The 26,666-nt window shown below is 41.2% G+C and overlaps 1 protein-coding gene across 1 annotated transcript; it reads left to right on the forward strand.

Moving 5' to 3' along the window:
• The first annotated feature begins 3,274 nt into the window (after positions 1–3,274).
• Positions 3,275–25,846, forward strand: ddost (dolichyl-diphosphooligosaccharide--protein glycosyltransferase subunit (non-catalytic)). Its single transcript, XM_063033049.1, has 11 exons — positions 3,275–3,489; positions 4,321–4,431; positions 10,288–10,374; positions 11,940–12,043; positions 12,543–12,637; positions 13,516–13,609; positions 14,759–14,907; positions 15,737–15,884; positions 17,617–17,737; positions 23,412–23,518; positions 25,048–25,846. Exons 1-11 carry the CDS (start codon positions 3,312–3,314, stop codon positions 25,195–25,197), a joined length of 1,344 nt encoding a protein of 447 aa, XP_062889119.1. The 5' UTR covers positions 3,275–3,311; the 3' UTR covers positions 25,198–25,846.
• Positions 25,847–26,666: the final 820 nt, after the last annotated feature.

A 26,666-nucleotide genomic window follows, 5' to 3' on the forward strand; every position in this document is an offset into this window, starting at 1 on the left:
GTTAGTCCTAACGAAGAGTCTCGGCCCGAAATGTCGACTGTACCTCTTCCTAGAGATGCTGCCTGGCCTGCTGCGTTCACCAGCAACTTTGATGTGTGTTGCTTGAATTTCCAGCATTTGCAGAATTCCTCGTGTTGATGATCACCTTGGTCACTTTGCCCGAAAAAAGACTTTGTTGTTTTTTGTTCTAAGTGTGTTCTTTCTTGTAAAAAGTTGTGTATAATTTATGGGTTTTTTTTACATAAGATGCTATATGCCTATATGTTATGCTGCTAGTACATTTTTCATTGCGCTTATACATATGACAATAAACTCCACTTTGACTCCAGCAATAGTTGTAAATCTGTTGATTTCACCCCTCTGATTTTCATTTTCTGATTTACTTTTCACTTACTTCATCATGCATCCCATTGCCTTTGTGCTTGAGCAGATCCCAGTTATCCCATTAAAACAGAATTTGCTGGAAAATCTGAAATTAAAAAAAAACAAAATAAAATGGTGGAACTACTCAGCAGTTCTGGTAACACCTGTGGAGAGAGAAAGAATTATATAAATAATTCAGGTGCTGGGGGGCTGAATAGGCTGCGTGCCTCTTTGTGCTGCCTCCTACACTCAGTGAACAGAAATAACCATGCTAATTGTTGTTGTGTGAATGAAATCACTGGAGAAAATTACTGGTAGATGTAAAGCAGCTTCTTTATTGTAATAAACAAGGTACAGCAGACATCACAAGGAAACGCTTTCGGTCGAAAGGTCTGCTGGCCCGACGTGGGGCTTAATACTTTATGTGTCCAACATCAAAGGACTGCTCCATATTTACAATGTATGGACAATGCTTTCTTTGAAAGTACATACAACCCTCACACCTCCTGATTCACACCCACACCAATGACATCCAAATGAATTTCAATCAGCATGTCTGGACTGGGATTCACAGCTTTTCGGAACTCATTGGTTCAGAGCTGCACCGCAAATTAAATGCACAATACATATTCAGATATGAAGACTGGGAGCCAAAGTCAATTGCTAAATGTCTATGTCCTAAACCCAAAAATCACTGAACACTAATCAAGGTGAGGTCCAGCTAGAGCGTGATCAGACCAATTTGGATTTCCTTTGATTGGCATTTATTTGTCCTGCTTGGTTGTTTCATTAGCTCATCTTGGTAAATCTACCAAAGCTTCCTGATGCCTGTCTTCTGTTCTCTTTGCCGTATTTCATTCTCGTCCATTTTAATTTTATCATCTACTTTTGATTTTCACATATTTTACACTTAACGGTTTGTGATCTCCAATTAATGAACATACTGCTCCTTCTGATCTGCTAGCACTGCATTTCCAGATCCAGTTGTTCCAACATGGAATCCGGTGGTATGTTATCACTATTAACTCCTTACTCTTGTTTTTATTCAAAGGTTTATTTTATTGTCAAAGCATATATGCAGAATAGAACTCCATAAGATACAGAAAAACCATGGAATCCATTAATCTTGTTGGCCTTCTGATTTCAGTCAGTGTTATACCTATACCCAAGCTTTATCTGAATCACCAGAGCAGAGTTTTGAACTTATTAAATTGGGGGACCACTTCACAGGGCCCCTCCACTGCATCCGCCAAAAGTGGGACTTCCCAGCGGCCAAACATCCCATTCCAGCATTCTATTCCCATTCCAGCATTTTGGTCTATCACTCAACTTGTGCCATGATGAGGCCACCCTCAGAGTAGAGGAGCAACACCTTATATTTCGTCTGGGTAGCCTCCAAACTGACAGAATGAATATCGATTTTTCCTTCTGCTAAGAAAAAAAATTACTCCCCTCCCCCTTCTTCTATCCCCCACTCTGATCTCTTACTGCTTCTCAGCTGCCTATCACTTCCCTCTGGGTCCCCTCCTCCTTCCCTTGCTCCTATGAGCCACTCTCTTCTCCCAACAGGCTCCTTCCTCTCCAGTGCTTTATCTTTCCTACCCACCTGGCCTCACCTATCACCTTCTAGCTTTCCTCCTTCCCCTCCCTCAACCTTTTCAGTCTGACATCTTCCCCCTTCCTTTCCAGTCCTGAAGGGTCTTGGCCCAAAAATTCGATTATATATTTATTTCCATAGATGCTGTTTGACCTGCTGAGTTTCTCCAGCGTTTTGTGTGCGTGTTGCTTTGGATTTCAAGCATCTGCAGACTTTCTGGAGTTTATGAACTAAATGTAAAATAATGCTGCAGCAAAATGTTAGTAGCAGATGTAGCAAGTGTTAGGAAGACAACTGGGACATTGACCTAACTTGTAGGAGGGTCGGAACAGAGAAATATGGAAGTATTGTTCCAATTTTACAACATGCTGGGTGAAGCTACACCCGCAAAGCTGTACACAGCTTTGATCCCCTTATTGAAAAAAGGATATACTGATAATGGAGTCCAAAAGAGTACACTAGGCTAATTCCTGGGATAGGGGGTTAATTTAATGTAAGTATCTAATAAAATTTCTTAAGCTACTTACATTAGATTAACCCCAGGAATTAGCCTAGTGTACTTTTTTGAACTCCCTCCAGTGGAAGTAGCTTGACACGTACACTCATAAGTATATATATTTTTAGAGGATTTAGTATTTTTTTTGAAAGATCGGGGAATTTGTAAAAAGGGGCTGTCACCGTAGGGAAGATGAGGCCTGGAACAGATCAACTTAATCAATGTTTTTAAAATGAGAGGCCAAATGACTTATTCCTGTTACTGTTTCCTTATATTCCAATTTCTCCAGCAATTTATTTTCTGTGTTGGTTTTCTATGGAAGTCTGGCACCAATATCAGGATAAGTCAAAATTGAAATAAATGCTGTACCAAAAATTCTTTAAAGATCTGTCGGGATTTGATAATTAAATAAGATTGTCACTTTCTCAAAGGAAATTGATCAATAGGATTTTCACAATCTGCATCAAATTCTGATAACTAGATTGTTACTATACAAATAAAGAATTTTTTTAAAAAGTGTATGGAATTGATTGCAATTAAACCATAATCTTGTATTTCCTCCTCGCTCTGTATAGGAACTTTAGAGAAACCTAGGTTGTTCGGGGATCCTTTTCCTTGCTGCAACGGGTGTTAATGACAAGTTGGCCGCTGCCGATTGGTTAGCTTTGAGAACTTATGATTTTTGGAAACATATCGAAGCAACTGAGGGAACTAAAACAGACAGGAGTTGAAAATAATTGAACTGAAATAAATGTTCTGATCTGTTAGTAGTAACTGTAGGAGACGGGGAGAGCGGCGGTGACTGGGGGAAGTATTTCCGGATCCGGTTGGAGTGGCGGCTGGGTGGCTCTGGAGATGGCGGAGGGTCAGAGTAGGAGCTGGGTTGGGAAGGTTGGGAGCCGGGCCTCGCTGCCCGTATTTCTGCTACTCGCCTGCCTCCTGTCCCTGGCGAATGGAGCTGGACGGACGCTGGTGCTTCTGGAGAACATCAACATGAAGGAAACGCATTCGATATACTTCAGGAGCCTGGCGGGTGGGTGAGAGGGATACTTTGCTCATAGGGAGACGTGGAATTGCTGGAGTTGGGTGAGCGGGTCGGGAGGTGGCAGAGTGCGAGATGGAATGATCTGTAGGAACAATCAACCCACTAAATCTGCTTCACTTCATGGAATCATTATGGTTATGCCCTTTACTCCTTCTCCTTTATTCACTAAATCATCAGCTAGACAGTCCCGTGTGTTTAAAAAAAACACTCAAAAAAGAGAGGACAATGTTCTGCAGACTTCTTCGGGTTCCCCCGAGTTACTGAAAACAGTCCAAGAGGTCATCCGAAAAAGGACGCTTGCTTTTTTAAGGATGCAATCGATTCATCTCCAGCTGTGAGCAACCTCTCTTCCATTTTGAAGGCCCACACCTGGCATATCAGGTAGCAACTTGGGCGATGGTTCCGGAACTCTCATGGAACCCATCGGGTGAGGTTTGGAGAGATTGAGTGGAAATATACTCCAATGTTGCCTGCAATAGTTGAATGAGTGAAGAGAGGTTAAAATAATTTAAACAGTGTGCTTCAACATGAGCACAAGCGATTCTGCAGATGCTGAAAACACAAACTGCTGGAGCAAGTCAGGCAGAAAGCTCTCTGCCCACAACGTCAATTGTTTATTCCCCTCCGTAGATGCTGCCTGACTTGCTGAGTTTCTGCAGCTTTTTATGCGGGGCTTCAAAACGAACTGTTTTCTGCTACTGTATACAGAGGTTTAGGTTATTAATTCTGTAAGTATTGTCCTGGTATATTTCTGTGCTCACCTGTTGCTTTTTTCTTCTTCTCTTCCCCCCACCCCCCACCCCTGAAACCTCTAATTAGATCTTGGGTTCAATTTGACATTCAAGATTTCAGATGATCCTGGTCTGTCTCTAATTAAACATGGAGAGTTTCTATATGACCACCTCATAATTTTTTCACCATCTGTGGAAGGTAAGGATGTTTTCTTGTATGAGATTTTTACTTGTAAATTCAGTTTTGATAGAAGTATCAGTAAGAAAGCACTTGTGGTGTAAACGTTATTCAGTATATGTAGCTTTCTCAGAGCAGCAAGGTCATAAAAGGGAAGCCTGTTTGCTTTATTACTTCTTTATTTTTCTTGATATGATCTGAAACATCGTCTTTTAGCCAGCATTGCATGCTCTGCCCTCCATATACATTCAAATCTCTGCCACTCAGGTCCTGATGCACACCAAGTTATCATTCCTGTGTTTGCTGACCAGTCTTGGTCGCTGGTTATGCAATGTTTTTCCTCTTTCTTATCTTAGGTTTTACTCTTTCCCACCCCCATCACTCTAGAACATCAAAGCCTTACTTCCTCACTTTCTCTGCAGTCTCCTCCAGCCCTACAGTCTACTTCAGACATCTGCCTGTTCAGCTCTGATCACCCTGATCGTCCCTGAATTAAAGGTTCCTGGCACCCCAAGGTCCATTATATTTTTGATAACATCAATTGATATGTGCTGGCCAGTGCTATCATGTTTGCTGTTGTGTGCTTGGGGCAGCAGGCTGAGGGTAGCAGACACCAACGGAATCAACAAACTCATTCGTAAGGCCAGTGATGTTGTGGGGATGGAACTGGACTCTCTGCCGGTGGTGTCTAAAAAGAGGATGCTGTCCAAGTTGCATGCCATCTTGGACAATGTCTCCCATCCACTACATAATGGACTGGTTGGGCACAGGAGTACATTCAGCCAGAGACTCATTGCACCGAGATGCAACACTGAGCGTCATAGGAAGTCATTCCTGCCTGTGGCCATCAAACTTTACAACTCCTTCCTTGGAGGGTCAGACACCCTGAGCCAATAGGCTGGTCCTGGACTTATTTCCTGGCATAATTTACATATTACTATTTAATTATTTATGGTTTTATTACTATTTATTATTTATGGTGCAACTGTAACGAAAACCAATTTCCCTTGGGATCAATAAACTATGACAATGTATACAGTACACTTTGCTTTACTGCTACTAATATGACTTTGAAACATAATCCTTAAAATCCCAACTCTTTTGACTGAACAAGGGTTCCCCTGCCCTGATAGATACTTCATTGATCCGAAAGGAAATTACTGTGTCACAGTAGCATTACGAGTGCACAGATATTAGAAGAGAAGTAAGAAAGAATAAAAATGGGTCACCCCAAACAGTCTAACAGGAGGGGTCATCACTTCCTCTGCTATAGGTTGACTCATAGAATCTAATGACTGAGGGTAAGAATGACCTCATGTAGCGCTCTTTGGAGCAGCGCAGTTGTCTTAGATATTTACTAAAATTGCTTTGTTCAGCCAAGGTGGCGTGCAGAGGGTGAGAAACACTATCCAGAATTGCCAGGATTTTCCGTAGGGTCCTTTGTTCTGCCACAGCCTCTAGTGTGTCCACTTTCACTCCTATAATAGAGCCAGTTTATTGAGCCTGTTGGCGTCACCCATGTTGATGCCATTGCCCCAGCACAGCACCGCATAGAATGATGTACTGGCGACAACGGACTGGGAGAACATGTGAAGGAGAGGCCTGCATACTCTAAAGGACCTCAGTCTCCTCAGGAAGAAGAGGCAACTCTGGCCCTTTTTGTACACAGTCTCTGTGTTGATGCTCCACTGGAGTCTGTTATCCAAGTGCATTCCAGATACTTCTAGGTCCTCACCACATCCACGTCCTCGCCATCAATAGTAACGGAGTAGTGCAGTCTTAGACTTCCTAGAATTCGTCAACATCTCCTTTGTCTTACTGATGTTGAGCTGCAGATGATTCAGCCTGCACTGTTTGACCAAGTCCTCCACCAGAGCCCTGTATTCATCCTCGTGTCCTCCCTTTATACACCCAGCTATTGCTGAGTCATCAGAGAATTTCTGCAGATGACATGACTCAGTGTTGCATCTAAAGTCTGAGGTATGCAGGGTAAACAGGAGGGAGCCAATGCAGTCCCCTGTGGGACCCCCGTGCTGTTTATAGCCATATCTGACACACATCTCTGAAGCACACAAACTGTGGTCTGCCAGTCAGCTAATCCATTGTCCAGGATAAAATGGAAGTGCCAACCTGCATTGAACAGAGCTTTCTTCCCCCCCCCAAGCAAAGAAGGCCGTGTGGTATTGAGGCACTTGAGAAATCAAACAACATGATCCTCACAGTGCTGCCCTGCTTATCCAAATGGGAGTAGGTTCTGTTCAGCAGGTAGGTGACAGCATCGTCGACTCCAATGTGCTCCTGGTAGACAAACTGCAGGGGATCGAGGGCTAATTTGACCAGGGGTCGGAGGTGAGCCAGGACCACACTCTCTAGGCTCAAGATCTCATGATCTGTGAGGTCAGGGCCACTGGATGGTAGTCATTCAAGACTTTCGGTCGGCCCTTCTTGGGTACTGGACCACACGTGATGTTTTCCACGCTGTCAGGACCCTTTCCTGGCTGAGACTCAGATTGAAAATGCACTGGAGAACTCCACACAGTCGCTCAGCACACTCCTTCAGGACCTTGGGGTTCTCACCATCCAGTCCCAATGCTTTGCCGTGTCTGAGTTTCTCACCTGCTCAGTAGTGAAGGTGAGTCCATGATCACTGGGGAGGGGGTTAGTGGAAGCTGGGGGCTGGGGGAGGTGAAAATCGGGATGATAGCAGTTGGTATGTGGAGGTGTGGATGGTAAATGCAGGGCAAGGAAGGGATGTAGACAGTGGTAGCCTGTGTTGTTTGTCCACATGTTGAACTGGGGGGGGTGGACGTGGGGGGAGGCATTGGTGCTGAGGGAGTATCGGGTGCCTTGGTACCTGGACTGCTGTGCTGAGGGGGTGTGAACAGGAGGGAAATTAACTCATTAGCCCATTCATGGCTGCATTGAGACTCTACAACTAGGCTGGTTGAAGCCAATGATGTTCTTTATGTCTCTCCACTCTCCACACCTCCCATGAGCTACTCTGCCCAAGCTTGTTCTCCAGCTCTCTCCTCTATTCCTCTTTAGCCACCTTGACCTTCTTCAGCTCTCTCTGCACATGATTCAATCCCTCCCTGTCTCCTGATCTAAAGGCTCTCAGTTTGTGGTTGAGAAGAGCCTTTAAATTGATACTTGAGCATCAATTTTTGTTTTGGTTAAATTTAGCTGGCTTTTGAATGATGGAAGTAGCTTTAGGTTGTTTTATGTTAATATATGCTCCAGTAAGTAATGACTTCATAATGTGTTTAGAATATTATTTCTGTGGACGTTTCATAATTTTGAAAACATGAAACGTGACGATGGGCAGTTGTGATAATGGTTGGAAAAACTTAAGGAAAAAATAAAGCAAAAATTAAAATAGAAATTACTTACAGTTTGTGATTTAGGATTCTGTGAAATACTGAAGAAAAATCTAGCGTTGCAGTTGTAAATACATAATTGGAACTTTGATAATGAAATGACCCTTTATGCACAGCTTAGTTAATTTAAATTTAGTTCATAAGCAAGAGAAAGGCTGCAGATGCTGGAGATCCAAAGCAACACACAAAATGTGTGTTACAAAATGCTGGAGAAACTCAGCAGGCCAGGCAGCTTCTATGGAAATGAATAAATAATCAGTTTTGGGCTAAGACCATTCTTGAGGACTGGAAAGGATGGGGGAAGACACCAGAATAAAAAGGTGGAGGGAGGGGAAGGAGGATAAATAGAATGTGATGGGTGAAGCCAGATGGGGAGGAAAGGTAAAAAGCTGGAGAGGAAGGAGTCAGGTGGGAGAAGAGGGTGGATCATAGGAGGAGGGGACCCAGGGGGAAGTGATAGGCATCTGAGAAGCAGTAAGAGATCAGAGTGGGGAATAGAAGAAGGGGGAGGGGAGTAATTTTTTTTCGCAGAAGGAGAAATCGATACTCATTCTGTCAGTTTGGATGCTACCCAGACAAAACATAAGGTGTTGCTCCTCGATATGAGGGTGGCCTCATCGTGGCACAAGTTGAGCCATGGACCAAAATGTCAGAACAGGAATGGGAATTAAAGATGTTTGGCCACCGGGAAGTTCCACATTTGGCGGATGGAGTGGAGGTGCTCGACAGAGCGGTCGCCCAATTTACGATGGGTTTCACCAATGAGGAGGAGGCCGCATCGGGAGCACAGGAGACAATAGACGAACCCAGCAGATTTGCAGGTGAAGTGTTGCCTCACCTGGAAGGACTGTTTGGGAACTTGATTGGAGGAGATGGACAGTTGTAGCACTTTAGCCACTTGCAGAGATTAGTGCCGGGAGGGAGATTAGTGAGGATGGACGAATGGACAAAGGAATCACAGAGGGAGTGATCCTCGCAGAAAGCAGGGTGGGGTGGGGGAGGTAGGATCCCTTTGGAGATGGAGGAAGTTGCAGAGAATAATTTATTGGGTGCAGAGGCCAATGGGGTGTTAGGTGAAGACAAGAAGAACTCTATTACTATTAAGGCGGCTGGAAGAGTGTGTGAGCATGGATGTGTGGGAAATGGAGGAGATATGTGTGGAGGAAGGGAGGCCCATTCTTTGAAGGAAGATGACATCTCTGATGTCCTGGAGAGGAAAGCTGCGTCCTGGGAATTGATGTGGTGGACACAATAGCAAGGGAATAGCATTTTTATAGGTGACAGGATGGGAAGGGGTATCGTCAAAGATTACTGTGCGAACTGGTAGGTTTTAAAAGATGTTGGTTGAAAGCTTGTCTCCAGAGATGGAGACGGACATCAAGAAAGGGGAGGGAGGTGTCAGAAATAGTGGCTATGTTTATTTTTGGTGGCTTTTGTGGGCCAAGTAGGCAGCACTGCTATTGAGATAGACTAATGTCAGATAGCCTAGAAATTATATTGGACTAATAAATAGAGTTCTGAACCATGGGTCCAGGCAGGCAGGCAGGTGCATTTGGGTTCCACCATGGAAAATGGAATTTAGCTTCAATGACAAAATAAATCTGCAGATTTAAAAATTGCTAGTTTCAGGGATGGCACCCACAAAAACTACTGGATTGCCGTCCTTGGTCTGCCTTGGGAAACTCAGACCCACCAATGTTATTGACTAGCTGCCTCTCGTTCGGGTTCAATTAAACACGGACAATTAAAAAAAAGGTGTGTGTGTTGTATGGAAAATAAAATAAATATCCTGTGATTCATTGACCTTAAGCAGAGTGTGAACAAGTTGTTTAATGAGAGATTAGCACAAACCAATGTGACCCTTGTACAGTACTGTGGGTCTTGCAACAGTTTCTGAACAGTAAGACCTTCAGCCAGTTTTCCCTTCGTAAATGAAGGCGTGAAGATCTGTCAAGTGAATTGAAAGCAGCCAATTTAATGTTGACTAAAGATATGATCTGTCTTTGGTTTTCTATGGATTTGTGTAGCATTGAAGGTAAGTTTGATAGCGTAAAATTACTGATCAACCTTTTTTTGTGCAGTTGAACAGATTAAAAACATACGATAAACTTTTCATATGCTATTGCATTTTCCACCTTGCTCCAAACAGTCAGGAATTACATAAAATATTAGAGGCAAAGGCTTTGAACAGAGAAAGTGCAGGAACAACAGAGGATTTTAAAAGAAGTCATGTTGAAGTAGATTATATAAGACCATTGCCCTTAAGGAATTGTAGCTCTTTGTCTTGTGGTGCACATTGGCTGATAAAAGGATTATGGTATGTACACTGCCATGTATTGTCAGTGTATAAAATGTTGGATCAAGTGGAACTTCTGAAAGAAAAGACAGTTGAGAGCTGATGCATTGGAACAGGTGGGTGTTAGAGCTGTGTTTTACTTGTTACAGAACAGCTAGAAAGGATAAAAAATTGGGATTAATGGAAATTTGTTTTTGTTTTCAGATTTTGGAGGCAACATTAATGTTGACACTATTGCCACATTCATTGATGGAGGTGGAAATGTACTGGTCGCTGCGAGCTCAGACATTGGTAAGCATAAGGAATAAATACTACATCTGAAATGATCTTGGTCTGTTAAGTACTTCAACAGTGTAAATTTTCGGCTTGGTTTTTTAAAAAAAAGCCTCTATGTACAGTAAACATCATTACCTTGGGATGTTTCAAAGTTTTTGACAGTCATTAAAATACCTTCTGAGGTTTAGGCACTGTTTTAACATATGAAGCGTGTCAGCCAATTTGTGACAAAAAGGACCCACAAATGGTTTTTAAAAAAATGCTTGCTACTCACTGTTGGTTTTGACAGTGATGCACTTTGTCAGAACCTGTGGTGGTCAGTGAGATCTTTTATATCTGTTTTTTAATCAACATTTGGATTTAAATCAACATTTTAAATCCAAAGGAAAATATCTCGAACACTCTATCAAGACTGATGGTTTGCATTGAATTTGTGGGAATGTGTGTGCATACAGAAAAGGTTGCAGTTTTCCAAAAGATCAATATCTTTCTCAAATTTAAATTTATGAATTTTCAGGGTAAATGAGCTAAACTAAGGTTATAATCTTGCAAAAGGAAAATTCTGCAGATATGTTAATCTGAAATACGTAAATGCTGGAAATATTTAGAAGCTCAGAATGCATTTCTGGAGAGGGAAACAGTTGGTGTTTAATGTCAGTTATCTATCACCGGAGCATTTGACTTCTGAAATAAATATTTTAAGGTATAGAAAAAGGGGAACAGAAAAAGAGATTCTGTTACACAGTGAAGGGAAAATTACAGGACAAAAGGGTATAGTAATGGGTCAAGTAAAGAATTGAAAACATGGAGTAAAAGAAACAGCTGAAATCTTTGAACTCAGTTTTGCGATCACAAGGCTGTATTGTATTGTGCCCAACAAAAAAAGCATGGTTCTATAAACTTGCGTTAAGTCTATTGGAACAGTTTAGAAGGTCAGTGTCAGATAGGGATCTAGTTAGTGGCATGCAGCTGTAAGCTTGGGATTGCACTTATAGACTAATTGAAAGAATTCTGCAAAATAGTTACTTCAAAAAGGGGAATACCATTTTGAAAAGTGAAAACATACTAATGTGGAAGCACATGTAGGTTACTGTGTGATGTGGATGATGTCTCTGACTAGTGAAAAGGGAGGAGATAAAAAGGAATTTATTTCTTTGCTACAATTTTTATGGTAAGTTGCTCTGGGAAGAACTGGGATTGTTGGTGATTTGAAAAGTGAATCACACTGTCATAGGTCAGAATTAATTCAGATTGCTGAAGGGTGGCCGTGGTGGGAGGAAATGTGTGCTAAGTGATGGCATCTTGCTAATATCACAGAAATGGCAGACAATATGAAGACTGGTGAAGGGAAAGTAAGAACAAGGTGAATCCTGTAGGGAAGGAGTGGAGATATGGGAACATAATGGACATGGTCAAGGATGTATCACGGGAAAGGAAAGGATTACAACTTTTGGTTGCTCATTGAATAATGAAGTTGATGGTGTTGTGGAGATTGACCACAGGTAGAATTTTTAACTGAATATAATTGGAACTTGGGCTACATCGCTGATAGTGTATTTAATTTACATTTTTGTTTTTAGGGGATCCTTTACGAGAACTGGGTAGTGAATGTGGCATTGAATTTGATGAGGAAAAGACTTCAGTTATTGACCATCATAATTATGATGTTTCTGATCTTGGTCAGGTAAGGACCACTAGGGGAGAAATTTCATAATGAATAGTAGTGTCTCTCCAGCTAACTTGGTGAGATATCTGCTTGATAATAATAGAGCCCACGCTTGTGGTCATAAATCTTGGACATTTTTAGTGCACGTATGCTGAATTTTAGCTGTCAGAATAATGAATGTTACTGCTGAGGAATAGATACACTAGACCTGGGGTTCCTAACCCTTTTATGCCATGGATCAATACCATTAAGCAAGGGGTCCATGTACCCCAGGTTGGGAACCCCTGCACTAGACTGTTATAGAGTTAAAACTTGCGACTTTATTTAACACATATTTAAGATGACTTGCAATATAATTCTTAAAATCTTAATTTTGGATATTTTTAATTAATGTTCAAACAATGTTCAAAATATTAAATATTGTGAAACAATTCAAGAAATTTACAATGAAGATAATTTCATTAAGAACATTGTGTTCAGGCATATTGAGTTGATTAATGCTTTGTTGTTTCCAAAGCACACCCTGATCATTGCTGACAGTGATCAATTGCTGAAGGCTCCCACCATTGTGGGGAAGCGGCCAACAAACCCTCTTTTATTCCGAGGAGTTGGGTAAGTACTTTATTCCATTTACACCTTCTGTACAGCAAATCTGTAACAGGATCTATAAAACAGTTAGCTGCAAACTTGATCATTAAATACTTACAAATTGTGACTTGCAGCTCCAAATTACTGTACCTTTTAAGAGCTTAGTGATAAACTTGTGTTGATAAATAACTGGTTAACACTGGAATATCTAATTTTCCATTGGGAGAGACTCGTTTTTTTTTTCAAATTTAATAGTGTCAGGAATGGTGTCCGTGAACAGCTAATGTTTTCCCTCATCAATTTCAGTATCACACACTACCCAGTTCTTCTAAAGGATCTCTCACACATGAATGTTCAAAATTGAATACTTTAGCAGGGATTCTTGACAAGAACTTTAGAAAACATTTTAAGGGATTCACATTTGTGTCAGACTTGAGGAAAGATGCCCAGAGGCACGAAGGAGAGATGGATCTTGAAACTTCTGAAGGTGATTGGAGGGTTTAGGGAAATTAAGTCTTAAGAAACAGCGTGTATGGAGAGATGAGATGACTGAGAGGTCTTTTAGTAATGGAGTGTGTTGGGAATATATGGTATCTCAGAAGTAGCAGAAAACACATGAAGCATGTGTATAATGTGTTGGAAGTAGATAGGATATAGTACGTGAACCAGGGATGTAACAAGCAACAGCAACAACTAGGGAGGGGAAAATTCCTCACTTGCAGTTCAGGTGGCTAATATTTGCAAATAAATGAACATCATATGTTTTGATATATTACAGTAACTTTTCTCTAGAAAACCAATCAGAGTATTTGAATTTAAAACCTATAATAGGAGTAGATTATTCAATTATCCTTGTGGCTATATCTAGGCCCTTAACCATTTTATTCTTTTTTACTTTCCAGTATGGTTGCTGATCCTGATAATCCTTTGGTCTTGGATATTCTGACTGGATCTTCTAGTTCTTATTCCTTCTTTCCAGACAAGCCAGTCACGCAGGTAACTCTTGTGTGTGATCTTGAAGTTGTTGAATAATCTCTTTCCTTGAAGCCCTAAAGTGCTTAAAGACAGTTCTATAAGTATCCTGATTCCCTATTCAAGGTACCAATTTTTACATGAGAATAAAATTAAAGTGCGTGAGTATGTTATTTGATCAATAAATCACTACCAAGCTTAATTCTAGCATCTTTGGGCCATTTATAAAGGGTCAAAATTAGGGAAGGTAGTTGAATTGTTTCTCTGCTTAAGGCCAAAGTTGAATTATTTTGCTGCTTGTTTGAGGAAGGCTAACTCGACATACGAGACAGATTGAATGGGATTTAGGTCAAGAGAACTGCAACTTTCCTGCGTTTGGAGGATTTAGAGGAATGAACTCTAGGGAGATTGTAATTCTGAAAGCATTGAATCCACTGTAAAGTGCAGTAGTATCTGCACTTTGCTTTGTGTTTCAACCTTGGGTTAATTTCACTGCTCAATAATAAACATAGTGAGTGAAAGTGATGCAAATGTTTTCTGAAACAAATTGTGAGGCACCTTGAAAGTGTAAAGGTGGAGGGGATGTTTCCTCCCTATGGCACTCTAGAACCAACAGTCTCAAAAACATCGCTCATTTAAGACTGAGCCCGTTTTTTTCCCCCTCACTTGAGGTTTGTCAGTATTTGGAACTCTCCTGAAAGGACAGAGAAGACAATTCTTTGGATCTTTTTAAGGCAGAGGTGCATAGGTTCCTAATAAGCACAGGATTGAAAGGTTATCCCAGGTAGATTGGAATACAGAGTTGAGATTACAGTCAAATTAGCCATGATTTGAAAGGCAGGGCAAACTCTTAACGGCCAATGGCTTACTCTTGCTCCTACTTTTGTTTTTGTAATGTATTTGTAGTCTAGATGATGGGAACTAGTGAGATATGTATTAAGTGCTCTGGGTATTCTATCCTAATGCACTATAAAGCAAACTGGGAAGTTTGTGCACGGTCCAGTTAATCTCCTACTGAGTAAAAAAAAATTTAATGTTTTGGAGTTTATATTTTGAGCAATATTGCAACACCTGTTGTATAAATAAAATGCAAATTATATTTGCATGCATTTGTATATAAAATAGGGAATGGCTTAGTTATGATAAGCATCTGGATTTTCCACCTTTTGCTAGTATCCTCATGCTGTGGGGAAGAACACCCTGCTGATTGCTGGACTCCAAGCACGGAACAATGCTAGAGCTGTCTTCAGTGGTTCTATCGATTTCTTCAGTGATGCCTTCTTTGAATCTGCTGTGCAGAAAGCAGTCCCGGGCGCTGAACGGTAAGATCAGATATCAAAGGTCATGCAAAGTTTTTGTTTGCTTCTCTGACTACAGTTTATTAATTGTTTCTAGTTTGCAAAAAGGAAATGGCAAAGGCGTGTTTCTTTTATGTCCATCAGCTGTGCTGCTTGAACCATTGCAGTTCTGCAACTAACAAAATGCTTACAGTGGCATTTTGTCTAAATTATAACCATTGGCAATGAAGTCTAGTTCTTAACGGATGCTTGGAGATTACATTACTTTCAGGATTTTAATGTTCCTGTTTTGATGGTAGAATTCGATGGGAAGAGCAGTGCAGTTGAAAGCTTGCAGTATTCAGTCCTAAAAAAATAGAATGTGCTGCAGTCGCATCACACAAATGATCACTGAGTTCATGGCAAGGGCAGTAATCTGTGTCGTGTCCTGGTGATTTGATTCTGAGTTTAATTTGTTCTCTCGGTTGCCCTAACTAGGTGGGTGCTGTTTATTTCAATGAATTCTGACTGAAGCTTCATACAGTAAAACTGATTATTTTGGCAACCTTGGTATACTGGACAGGCAGATTTCATGGATTATTACATATTTCTTGTGTTAGTGCCCCAAACTTCATTTATTTACATACATGTTAGAGTAATATAATACCTTTTTCAGTGAACAAAATGAGTTTAAAGAGAGCTTAGAAGTGGAACCTGTTAAGTTCAAAGGGAGCACGGAAAACGGGACTCCGGTGAGTTTATAAAGACTGTGGGAAGTCTGGGCTTCAGTGAGTTTAAAGGGAGTGCAGGAAACGTTGGTGTGACACGAGTGGAGAGTTGTACAACATTTTTTGCTTGAATTCTTTGAATTCAGATTTCCAAAAACTGGGAATTTTGAACTGGCAATGGCACTGTCCCGCTGGGTATTCAAAGAGGAAGGAGTTCTCCGTGTTGGAAAGGTGTCTCACCACCCTGTTGGGGAAACCAATCCACCAAATGCCTATACCATAACTGATCTGGTGGTAAGTATTGATGAAAATTTATTAATTATTTAAACATTTTTTTTTCAATGGCTAACTTAGAAATTATATTGAATTAATTGCATGATACGAATTTGCAGGTACAAGTGTGGCACACAGAGGGTTCAACATTGCAAGAATTACCCAAGCAAATTCTAATTTTCTTGACTGAATTGGCAAAGGCGATATCGCACTTTGCCAGAAAGTTTCCACTCTGCCACTGTGCTGAGTTTATCTTTCTCAGCAGAGTGGCAGTACAATTGAACTCAGTGGCCTTATGCAGAACAACACCGTGCTTAAAGAATGGGAATTTCAATTGTTAAGAAAGAATTGGGAGAAGTTGAAGAATAAGGTTATAGGAGGTTTGTGTTTGTAGAGAGAGTTGCATTCTAATGAGGTTTAGTAGATAAGTAATGCACTATTACTAGGGAGTTTGCAAATTGAGTGAAGTGGAACTTCAAAAGAGATCATGGAGGGATTTGTGGGCGTTAGGATTTGCTGAGTTATGCAGCTGTTATTGTAATTTTCTTGCTGTGGACTTTATTGTGGGGAGGCTTGACGTTTGAATTATAGACTTAAGTGCAAAGAGGAAATTTTTAAATGATGTAACTGACACCATTTACCCATCCTCTTCAAGAGAGGGGATAAAAAGTTAGTTAAAGTTAGGATTGGGTGATGTCTTCCCGTTTACTTGGTGAATGTGTTTCAGCGATATCCTTGATGCTGGGACATCGCTGATGGAATTGACACTTACATTTGTGTCAGTGTTCACTTGACTCATCTTCCTCTTTAAGTTGTGGCAGCTAGAACATAAAACCCGCTTTCCCTCTACCAGTGATGATGTCAATTAACTACTCGAGCATAAAGTCAGCTTGTATTGGAAGTGCTTTCATGTATGTTTACTCGGTGGGATGGGAGCTAGTTTAAACAGTTGAAGTATTTTAAACAATTTATAAATCTTTCATAATTTCAATTATGGATCTAGTGTGGGGAAATGGTTTCATTACAGAGTGGTTTTGAAAAAAGGTTGGCATGGATGTGAGCCAAAAGGTGATTTTCTGTGGTGTAAAATTCAATGCTCTTTGACTTTGTATTGTTTCCCTTAAGATGATCTGTTAACACCTATCAATTCCTGCAGTATTTTTGGCTACTTACAGTTTGTATGGGGTCTGTTTAATTTGCTTGCAAATTGATATAATATATTAAAGTTTGCAAACCCAGATTATGCTTTCACTTCCTGAAGGTGTGCCACTCCCACCACTCGAAGATATCATGATATTCCTTGGTTTTCTTTTGAACTGTTACTTTTAGCCCATCTCTCACTGCCTTCACAGATCAAAGGATTAGTTTCATACTTAGTGACATAATCATATCCTTGGCTCATACTCTGAAACTAGAACGGATTTAGTTACAGCACTGTTGTTGTTAGGGAGTTTGGGTAAACTCTACTGTCATTTGTTTAGAATATAGCTTTACATTTTTAAGTGAGTGAAAATGGTGTGAGACAAGACCTAAATACTTCATAAAGAAATAGTACTAAGTGATGGAACATTAAAATAAATTATTAGATGCTGATTGAGTTCCTATTTAGGTCCCTGATTCTTTTATTAATTAAATATTCAATACCTGTTGTTTATTTCATTTTTTTTTGGAGGTCACATTCTGTTATCATTGTGGACTCAGCAGTAATGGTCCAAGAAATTTGTGATGATGGTAATGTTTTCTTTTGGTACAGGAATATAGCATTGTTATTGAAAAACTCTCCAATGGGGAGTGGATCCCATTTGATGGGGATGACATTCAACTGGAGTTTGTTCGCATTGATCCCTTTGTTAGAACCTACCTAAAGAAAAATGGTAAGTAGAATGACCTAATGTCAGGCAAAGTAACATGTTTCCATGCCTTTGAATTAAGAATATGATGGGTTATTGGCTGAAATGTGCCAATTTTTTTTCTGTGAGCATTTAATATCTAATTTGAATTGTTCCACCAGGATTTGCTGCTGCTCTGATGGGCCTGGGTGAATCATTCAAGAAATTTGGGAGGGGGAGGTTTGTAACCTGAGAATACAAGATGCTGAATGAGTTTCTACGTTCATAGATTACACTTCCTCGACAAAAATCCTTAAGTATGACAGTTTGGTTAAATTTTACTTGGATTGTTGCATGAGTAGTTAGGAAGCTGGAGTATATTTACATTTCTCTAGCAACACCCTCTCTGCACCAAGGAAAACTCATTCCAAGTTAAATGTGGTACTTTTGGAATTCCATCTGGGATTGGGAAATGGCTGTCATGATTTATCTTGAAGATAATGGTCACGATAGTTAACACTACCAGTAATCCAGAGACTTGCAAAGCAGTTTGGAAATTCTATAATTAGTGGTGTTTGCTTATGGAGATACAGAGTGGAATAGGCCCTTCTGGCTCTTTGACCCATGCTGCCGAGCAATTCCCTGATTTAATCCCTGCCTAATCATGGGACACTTTACATTGACCAACTAACCTAACAACAGGTACACCTTTGGACTGTGGGAGGAAACTGGAGCACCTGGAGGAAACCCATGCGATCACGGGGAGAATGTACAAACTCCTTACAGGCAGCAGTGGGAATTGAACCCGGGTCTCCAGTACTACTGTAAAGCATTATGCTAACGACTATGATATTGTGCTGTGATATTCAAAAAATATCAAAGACAGTTTTAATGAGAAGTTAGTTACTTTTGCACTCTGAGGATATATTACTGCAGGAAAATAGAGCTTTCTATTTTGGACTTTAGACACATCAACATAAAGCTCTTGATCTTCTGAATAGCTGTCTCTTTTTATGTAAAAAGGTTCCTGTTGTCCATCTCTGGTGAAGAGTTGTAATTTTAAGTTGCCTCTTTTCTAAAAGATGGGACAATGCATGAAGAGTTTCTTTAAAGCAAAAGGAAATAGGGAAAGTGTGTTGGATGGCAAGTAAGACTGAAATGCAGAGTGCTAAGACCTTCACACCCAACTATCCTGCTGGTGAATGTGCAGTGTCTGGAAAACAAAATGGAAGACCTCTGAGCAAGATTGCAGTACTGGAGGGACAGCAGCAACTGCTGTGTTCTTTGCTTCATGGAAACCTGGCTCACCCCTACCTAGGACACAGACTGCAGCCTGAGGATTTCACCATCCACCGCAAAGACAGGACAGTGGAGTCTTCAAAGATAAAGGGAGCAGTTTCATGATTAACCAATCATGGCGCACAGATGAGGCAGTTCTGTCTCAGTCCTGCTCACCTGATCTGAAACATCAGGTGGTCAAGTATCATCCATTTTATCTGCCGTGGGAGTTTTCCACCGTCATCCTGGTCGTGTTGTGCATTATACTCCTGGCCAACGTCAGGCAGGCACCGGATTTGCTGAGCACCATGATCATCAGTCAAAAAATAGCACACCCTGATGCCTTCCTGATCATTGTGGGTGATTTATAACCACAGCAGCTCGAAGTCTCTGACCAACTACCACCAATATGTCACCTGTGGAACCAGAAGAGCCAACGCACTTGACCACTGTTACACTATCATCAAGAGCACTTATGGTGTCATGCCACGTGTGCACTTTGGCACGTCCAATCACTTGGCTGTTCTTCTACTCTCAGTGTACGGGCAGAGACTGAGGACTGCAGCACCGGTGGTAAGGACCATGAAGGTATGGTCAGGGGAGGTGAGGCAGAAGAGTGCTTATAGGACTGTTTTGAATGGGTGGAGTGGATAATATTCAGGGATTCATCTTTGAATCCGAGTGAATATGCCACAGTTGTCACTGATGTAATCAAGATATGTGTACTGCACATAGCCAAAGCAAAAGCTGTGGATGAATCAGGAAATTTGCAGACTGTTGAGTTCCAGATCTGTGGCATTCAAGAACGGTGATACAGAACTATACAAGAAATCCAGGTAGAACCTACGGAAGGCTATTTTAAGAGCAAAAATCAATTCCAGTTGAAGTTGGAGATGGAATCAGATGAACATCAGCTCTGACAGGGTTTTCAAGCCATTACTTCCTACAAGGCGAAACCTAACATTGTGAGTGGCTGTGATGCTTCACTCCCAGAGGAGCTCAACACCTTTTATGCACACTTTGAAAGAGAATAAAACTGCTCCTGAGTGACCCTGTGATCTCTGTCTCAGAGGCTGATGTTAGAACATCTTCGAAGAGGGTGAACTCTTGCAAGCGTCAGACCCCAATAGTGTACTTGGTCAGGCACTGAAAACTTGTGCCAACCAACTGGCGGGTGTGTTCAAGGACACCTTCAATTTCTCAATTGGTAGTTCCCACCTGCATCAAAAGGCCAAAGATCATATATCAGTGCTCAAGAAGAGCAGGGTAAGCTGCCTCAACAACTGTCGCCCAGTTGCATTCACATCTGCTGTAATGGAAGTGCTTTGAAAGGTTAATCATGGCCAGGATCAACTCCTGCCTAAGCAAGGACCTGGACCTGCTGCAATTTGCCTATCGCCACAATAGGTCTAAAGTGGATGCTATTTCACTGGTTCTTCACTAGGCCTTGGACCACCTGGACAATAGCAATACCTATGTCAGGCTGCTGCAAATTGATAACAGTTCAATGATCAACGCAGTCGTACCATCAGTACTAATCAACCAGCTCCAAAATATGGGCCTCTGTACCTCCCTCTGCAACTAGATACTTGACTTCCTCACCAGGAGACCACAGTCAGTGTGAATCAGAAATAACAATTCCTCACTGACAATCAACCCTAGTCACCTCAAGGATGCACAATTAGCCCAGTGTTCTTCTCACTCTACACCCGTGACCATGTTCAAACACTCAAAAAAAAAGTCAACAACACAACTGATGGTTGAGGGGTAATAACTGTTCCTGAACCTAGTGGTATGAGTCCTGATGCTCCTATACCACCTTCCTGATGCCAGCAGCATGAAGAGAGCATGTCCTTGGTAGAGGGGGTCCCTATTGATGGATGCTGCTTTCCTGCAACTGTGTTTCATGTAGATGTGCTCAATGGTGGGAAGGGTTTTATCTGTGATGGACTGAGCCTTATCCAATAATTTTCAGAGGGTTTTCCATTCAAAGGCATGTTTCCATACCAGGCTGTGATGCAACCAGTCAATATACTCTCCACCACACAGCTATAGAAGTTTGTCAAAGTTTTAAATGTCATGCTTAATCTTCGCAAACTCCTAAGGAAGTAGAGGCACTGCCGTGCTTTCTTCATAATTGCCGTTACATGCTGGGCCCAGGACAGGTCCTCTGAAATAATAACACCAAGGAATTTAAAGTTGCTGATGCTGTCCTCTGATGACAGCTGTTTTGTGGACCTCTGTTTTCCTTCTCCTGAAGTCAATAATCAGCTCCTTGGTCTTGCTGATATTGAGTAAGAAAGAGGTGGTTGTTATGGCGCTGATCAGCTGGATTTTTTAATCATCCTATATGCTGATTCTTCACCACCCTACAACAGTGGTATCATCACTGCTAGCCTTGACTATTGCATTGGAGCTGTGCCTAGACACTCAATCAGAAGTGTAAAGCAAGTAGAGCAGTGGGCTAAGCACACAGCCTTGTGGTGCTGATGGAGATTGCAGAGGAGATGTTGTTGCTGATCTGAAGTGATGGGGGTCTGCAAGTGAGGAAATTGATCCAATCGCATAAGGAGGTATTGAGGCCAAGGTCTTGAAGCTTGTTGATTAGTTTTGAGGGGATGTTGGTATTGAATGCTGAGCTGTAATTGATAAAGGTCCTCTTGATGTATACATCTTTGCTGTCTAGATGTTCTAGGGTTAAGTGAAGAGCCAATGAGATGGTGCCTGCTGTGGACTGTTGCTCTGGTAGGCAAATTGGAACAGCAGATCCAAGTCACTTCTCAGGCAGGAGTTGATATGTTTCATCGGCAACCTCTCGAAACACTTCATCACTGTCAATGTTAGTGCTACTGGATGATAGTCATTGAGGCAGGTCACCATGTTCTTGGGCACTGCTATAATTGAAGCTTGCTTTAAGCAGGTAGGTGCGAAAGCAAGAAGTTAAAGATCTCAATGAACATTCCATCCAGCTGATCAGCACGGGTTTTGGCCAGGTACCCCATCTGGGCTGGATGGTTTCCCCTCCTGAAGGCTGCTCACGTGTTGGCCTCAGGAACTGAAATCACAGGATCATCAAGGACTGAGTGAGTTTGCGATGGTTCCTCCATGTTTTATGGATCATAGAGATCATAGAAGGCATTGAGCTCATCTGAATGCAAAGCTCTGTTGTCGCCCATGTTGCTTGATTTAACCTTATAAGATGTGATAATATTTGAGCCCTGCCACAACGGTCAAGAATCCTTTGTTGAGTCAAGTTTAGTTGCCACTTCACCTGTGAGAAGGTTTTCGGGTGATCATACCTAGATCAGTTGTAACTTTCTTGGTCAGCAGATTTGAATGCCTCTGATCTGGCTCTCAGCAGATTTTGGATCTCATGGTTCATCCGAGGCTTCTGGTTGGGGAAGATTCTGAATGATTTTGTGGGGACACACTTGTCTGCAACTGTTTTAATAAAGTCCGAGACAGCCATGGTGAATTCATTCAGATCTACAGATGAGCCTTTGAACGTGGCTTAGCCACCGACTCGAAACAATCCGTAGATGTTCCTCTTCCTCCTGCGACCACCTCTTTATTGTCCTAACCTCTGGAACTTTGCTCCTTAGCCTCTGCCTGTATGCAGGTAGAAGGACAGCCAGGTGATTAGATTTACGAAATGTTGTCTGGGCATGGAATGGTAAGCATTCCTTATTTTAGAATGACAGTGGTTTAGTGTGTGCAACCTTTGGTGCTGCAGGTTTGGTCTGCTGGTAACAAGCCTGGTTGAAGTCTGTGATTTGAAGCTTGTCAGGATGGCCTCTCTCTTGTTTGGAGACTGCGTCATGAAGTATCTGAAGTGCTTGATTATAGTCGAGTGCTGGTGGTATGTAAACTGTGGTCAGCAAAGTCTCGAGCAAATTGTCTGCAGATGTACCGTGGAGAGCATGCTAACTGGAGGGGCTGCTGCACAGGGTTGGAGAAAGCTGCACCGTGGACGCTAGCCTCTTCAGCATCGAGGCCTTCTTCAAAAGGCAGCACTTCAAAAAAGCAGCATCCATCATTAAGAACTTCCATCACCCAGGACATGTCTTCATCTTATTTCTACCATCAATGAGGAGGTACAGTTGCATGAAGACACACTCAAAGTTTTAGGAACAGCTTCTTCTTCTCCGCCATTCAGATTTCTGAATGGACAATGAATCCATGTACACTACCTCACTTTTTGCTCTTTTATTTGCAGTAATTTAATTATAGTTATTTTTGTAATTTATTATGTATTGCACTGCTGCTGCAAAACAAACTTCATGACTTATACCAGTGATATTAAATCTAATTTTGAGGTAATGGTTTGCTGCCTGTCTGAGCCAGTCATGTACTTTATACCTTTGATATTCTTGCCACACTGTCTTTTCAGTTTGAGAATTGCACAGTAATTAATTCAGAGCTTATTGACTTATTTTTGCAGGTGGTAAATATAGTGTGCAGTTCAAACTGCCTGATGTCTATGGTGTGTTCCAGTTTAAAGTGGATTACAACAGGCTTGGATACACCCATCTTTATTCTTCCACTCAGGTCTGTATCACATTAGGAACTTGTGCAAAAATATTACATTAAATTTAACTGTGGCAAAAGACTTTCAAGAATCAAAATTCATTTCTGGTATTGTTAGGACACTCCATTCAGCCTTTTCCTGTTTATCTTGAAGCTCATCTGCCATAAATTTGCCCCCAAACCCCTTCTGGTCTTGCACCCTTATCTTCTGCTGCAGTCCTACAGCCATCTTAGATATCTAGGCCTCCTTAATTCAGGTTGCGAAAGGAATTGGTCTCTTCCTGGGCACTAACTTCTGATATCTTCCCCAAAATAGTCATGCTCTCAACCTTTCTTCCTTTAAGAAATCCTTGTAACGAAGCTTCTCGCCATTTGTGGTATTATCACCTCAGGTAATTTGGTTTCACTTTTTGATAATCACTCCATTGAAGCACCTCAGGATAGTTCCCTTCATCCTGCTGTCACGTGTATTTTTGTTGTGATGTGTGCTAGGGCAGCAGTCTTTACTGATCACACCACCAAGAAATGCCCAGAGCAGATGTTGATGTAGATGTTTCTGTTCCTGGTCAAAGGCTGAATACAGTTTGTTCTGATTAGTATTTATTTTCTGTGATCGAACAACATCTTTGCTGTAGAGAAAGATGCACTCTTCTGGACTCTTTTTGGTTATTCCTCTACGTTCATTTCTGTGCTTTTGTCTGTAGTCTCTCCCGCCAATCATATGCAGTGAAAGGTGTGTGTAAATAGTTTAGGTACGTATGGTGGAATGAAGGTAGAGGAGTAACCAAAATGAGTCCAAGAGAGTGCATCTTTTCTCTACACCAAAGAAGTGGTCCAACCACAAAATAAATAGGACACACGTGAGTTCAGCCTTTGACCAGAAACAGAAACATCCGCTCTGGCCATTTCTTGGTGGTGTGATCAGTAAAGACTGCTGCCCTAGCACACATGACAACAAAAACACACGTGACAGCAGGCTGAAGGGAACTATCCTGAGGCGCTTTAATGGAGTGATAGCAAAAAGTGATACTAAATTACCTGAGGTTAATACCTCAAATGGGGAGAATCATCTTTGCATGCATTTCTTACCTTTTCATTGTGTGAATGGCAAGAAAAGTAAAAGTTAGTCAATTTCCTCTCAGGGATATATTTTTGCATTTATTTTAAAAAGCTGAAACATGCAACTCATTCAACCAGTTGCAATTGTTGCCGTGTTAGAAGAGTGTAAGTGCTTAGCTTTTCATTCTTTTCTTTACTTCACAGATTACTTCCCACTTAATCTGATCACAAAACTGGTTTTTGAGGATCTCTTTGAAAGATATCCAAATGTTGCCCTACTCGATTGAAACTTGGCCAAGTGACAATAAATAAAATTCTTTGTAGGGAAGGTTCATATTGATTTGAGATTACCGATACTAAAATAGAATTTAAAAAAAAGCTAGTTGAGTTGGCTCATTTTCACCCCCACAAACCCTGCCTCTGTAAAGTTGCTAACACAATAGTAGCTGTGTTACTGTGAATCTCACCAAATCTGTTTCTTTTTGTTCAAGGTATCTGTTCGTCCTCTTCAGCACACACAGTACGAACGTTTCATTCCCTCTGCCTATCCATACTACGCCAGCACCTTCTCCATGATGGTTGGCCTCTTCTTGTTCTCGGTGGTCTTCTTGCACATGAGAGAGAAAGAGAAGGCGGAGTGAGGGATTGGAGAGCGTTCTCTATTCTGGGTATCTCCAGTGCTGAGAGCTTTAAGTTGGTTTAAATTGGTGAGGGATGATTGCAAATTCTAGCCTTTCTGGAGCTTATGCCACCTCAGGAGCAACTAAACTACAAATCCCATTTATTGTGATCCCTCCGTTGATCAGAGGTTACCATGTGCTGCAGATTGCAGAAAGTGGGTGTATCAATTTGAGTGTTGATTTCTTTTGCACTGTAGAATAAATAACTTCGTTTTTAAAAAAAAAACTGCCAGAAGTGTCGGAGTCATTTTCCATTAAGAGACTAAAACCCTTGGTTAAAAATAATGGAGGAAACTGAAGAACTTCTGTTTCTTCAGCAGTTGCATTCAAAGTTCCAGAAACATAAGAACAACAAAATCTGCCAAGTTTTCCGACAGGCGAACTCCAGTTCAATTGGAAGATCTGAGTTAATAGAACCACTTGTGGTCTCTTTGGCGGGATCATATCATTTAGCAAAAGAGATTAAAATAAGTGAGCAAAATTTTATTTTCAGATCAAATTATGTTTTTTAAGAAAAATTCTCCCCAGCACTTAATTCTTGCACCTACATTGATGTAACTTCTCGATTTATGTTTCTTATCATTGGAAATAAAGTGAAACATTCCATTGATTGATGTTTTTGATTCTTTTAACATTAAAGCTGTTTGTAGTTAGGTTCATGTGTAAATCTAGTTTTACACTCTGGTTGGGGATCTGAGTCTTTCTTATTCATTGCTAAATGTGGAATTGATGGGTGATGGTATTTGTTTTCATTTGTATTGTTCTTACTGTATATCTTTGAAGTATACTGTATATCTAAAGTGTAAGCAAACACCATGAAAGACACTAAGACAGTGGATTACTGGCGGACAGCAGGAGAGGTGCATAGTCACAGCAGGAGTGAGGACTGGGCCTCAATCCTTGGTGTCCGCTGTTTACAACCACCCTGGAGAAAGGCTGTGTGGTGCGGCATCCAAGCTGGAGTCAGTTGATGTTTGCTCAGCAGAAGACAAGCCGTATTGTTTGACTACAGACTGCTGCAACATTCATGGCCTTGGGGATTTGGACTATTATTTTGTGTGTGTGACTGTATTTTACTGCTACCCTTATATGCGCTGTGTATGACAGTTTCTTTTGGCTGTATTCATGTATGGTTGAATGACAATCGAACTTGAACTAAAAACCCAATAAATTTTAAGAGTGGTCCAAGTTGAAGCCAATTGCGGGAACTTTAGAATGCTTAAAAAAAAACCGTAGGCTTATTTGTGGCGTGGTAGGCTACTTAAATCACCATTATTAGGCCGTATAAATATCGAATTATAGGGAAGCCCCGCAAAGTGTGTTTGGGATGTGATTATCCAATGAAGCACGTTTCTGTCCTGTACCTCACCATGATGGCGTGTCATTGTGACATTGAGTGTATGTCGTAAGCGCCAGTTTGCGGCGGTGTG

This window comes from Mobula hypostoma, chromosome 25 (assembly GCF_963921235.1).
Source record: "Mobula hypostoma chromosome 25, sMobHyp1.1, whole genome shotgun sequence".
Lineage (NCBI taxonomy): Eukaryota > Metazoa > Chordata > Chondrichthyes > Myliobatiformes > Myliobatidae > Mobula > Mobula hypostoma.

Coding starts and splice junctions, on each gene's coding strand:
- ddost (XM_063033049.1), top strand. CDS start 3,312: ATGGCGGAGGGTCAGAGTAGGAGCTGGGTTGGGAAGGTTGGGAGCCGG. Junction 3,490..4,320: donor ATACTTCAGGAGCCTGGCGG/GTGGGTGAGAGG, acceptor ACCTCTAATTAG/ATCTTGGGTTCAATTTGACA. Junction 15,885..17,616: donor ATACCATAACTGATCTGGTG/GTAAGTATTGAT, acceptor CTTTTGGTACAG/GAATATAGCATTGTTATTGA.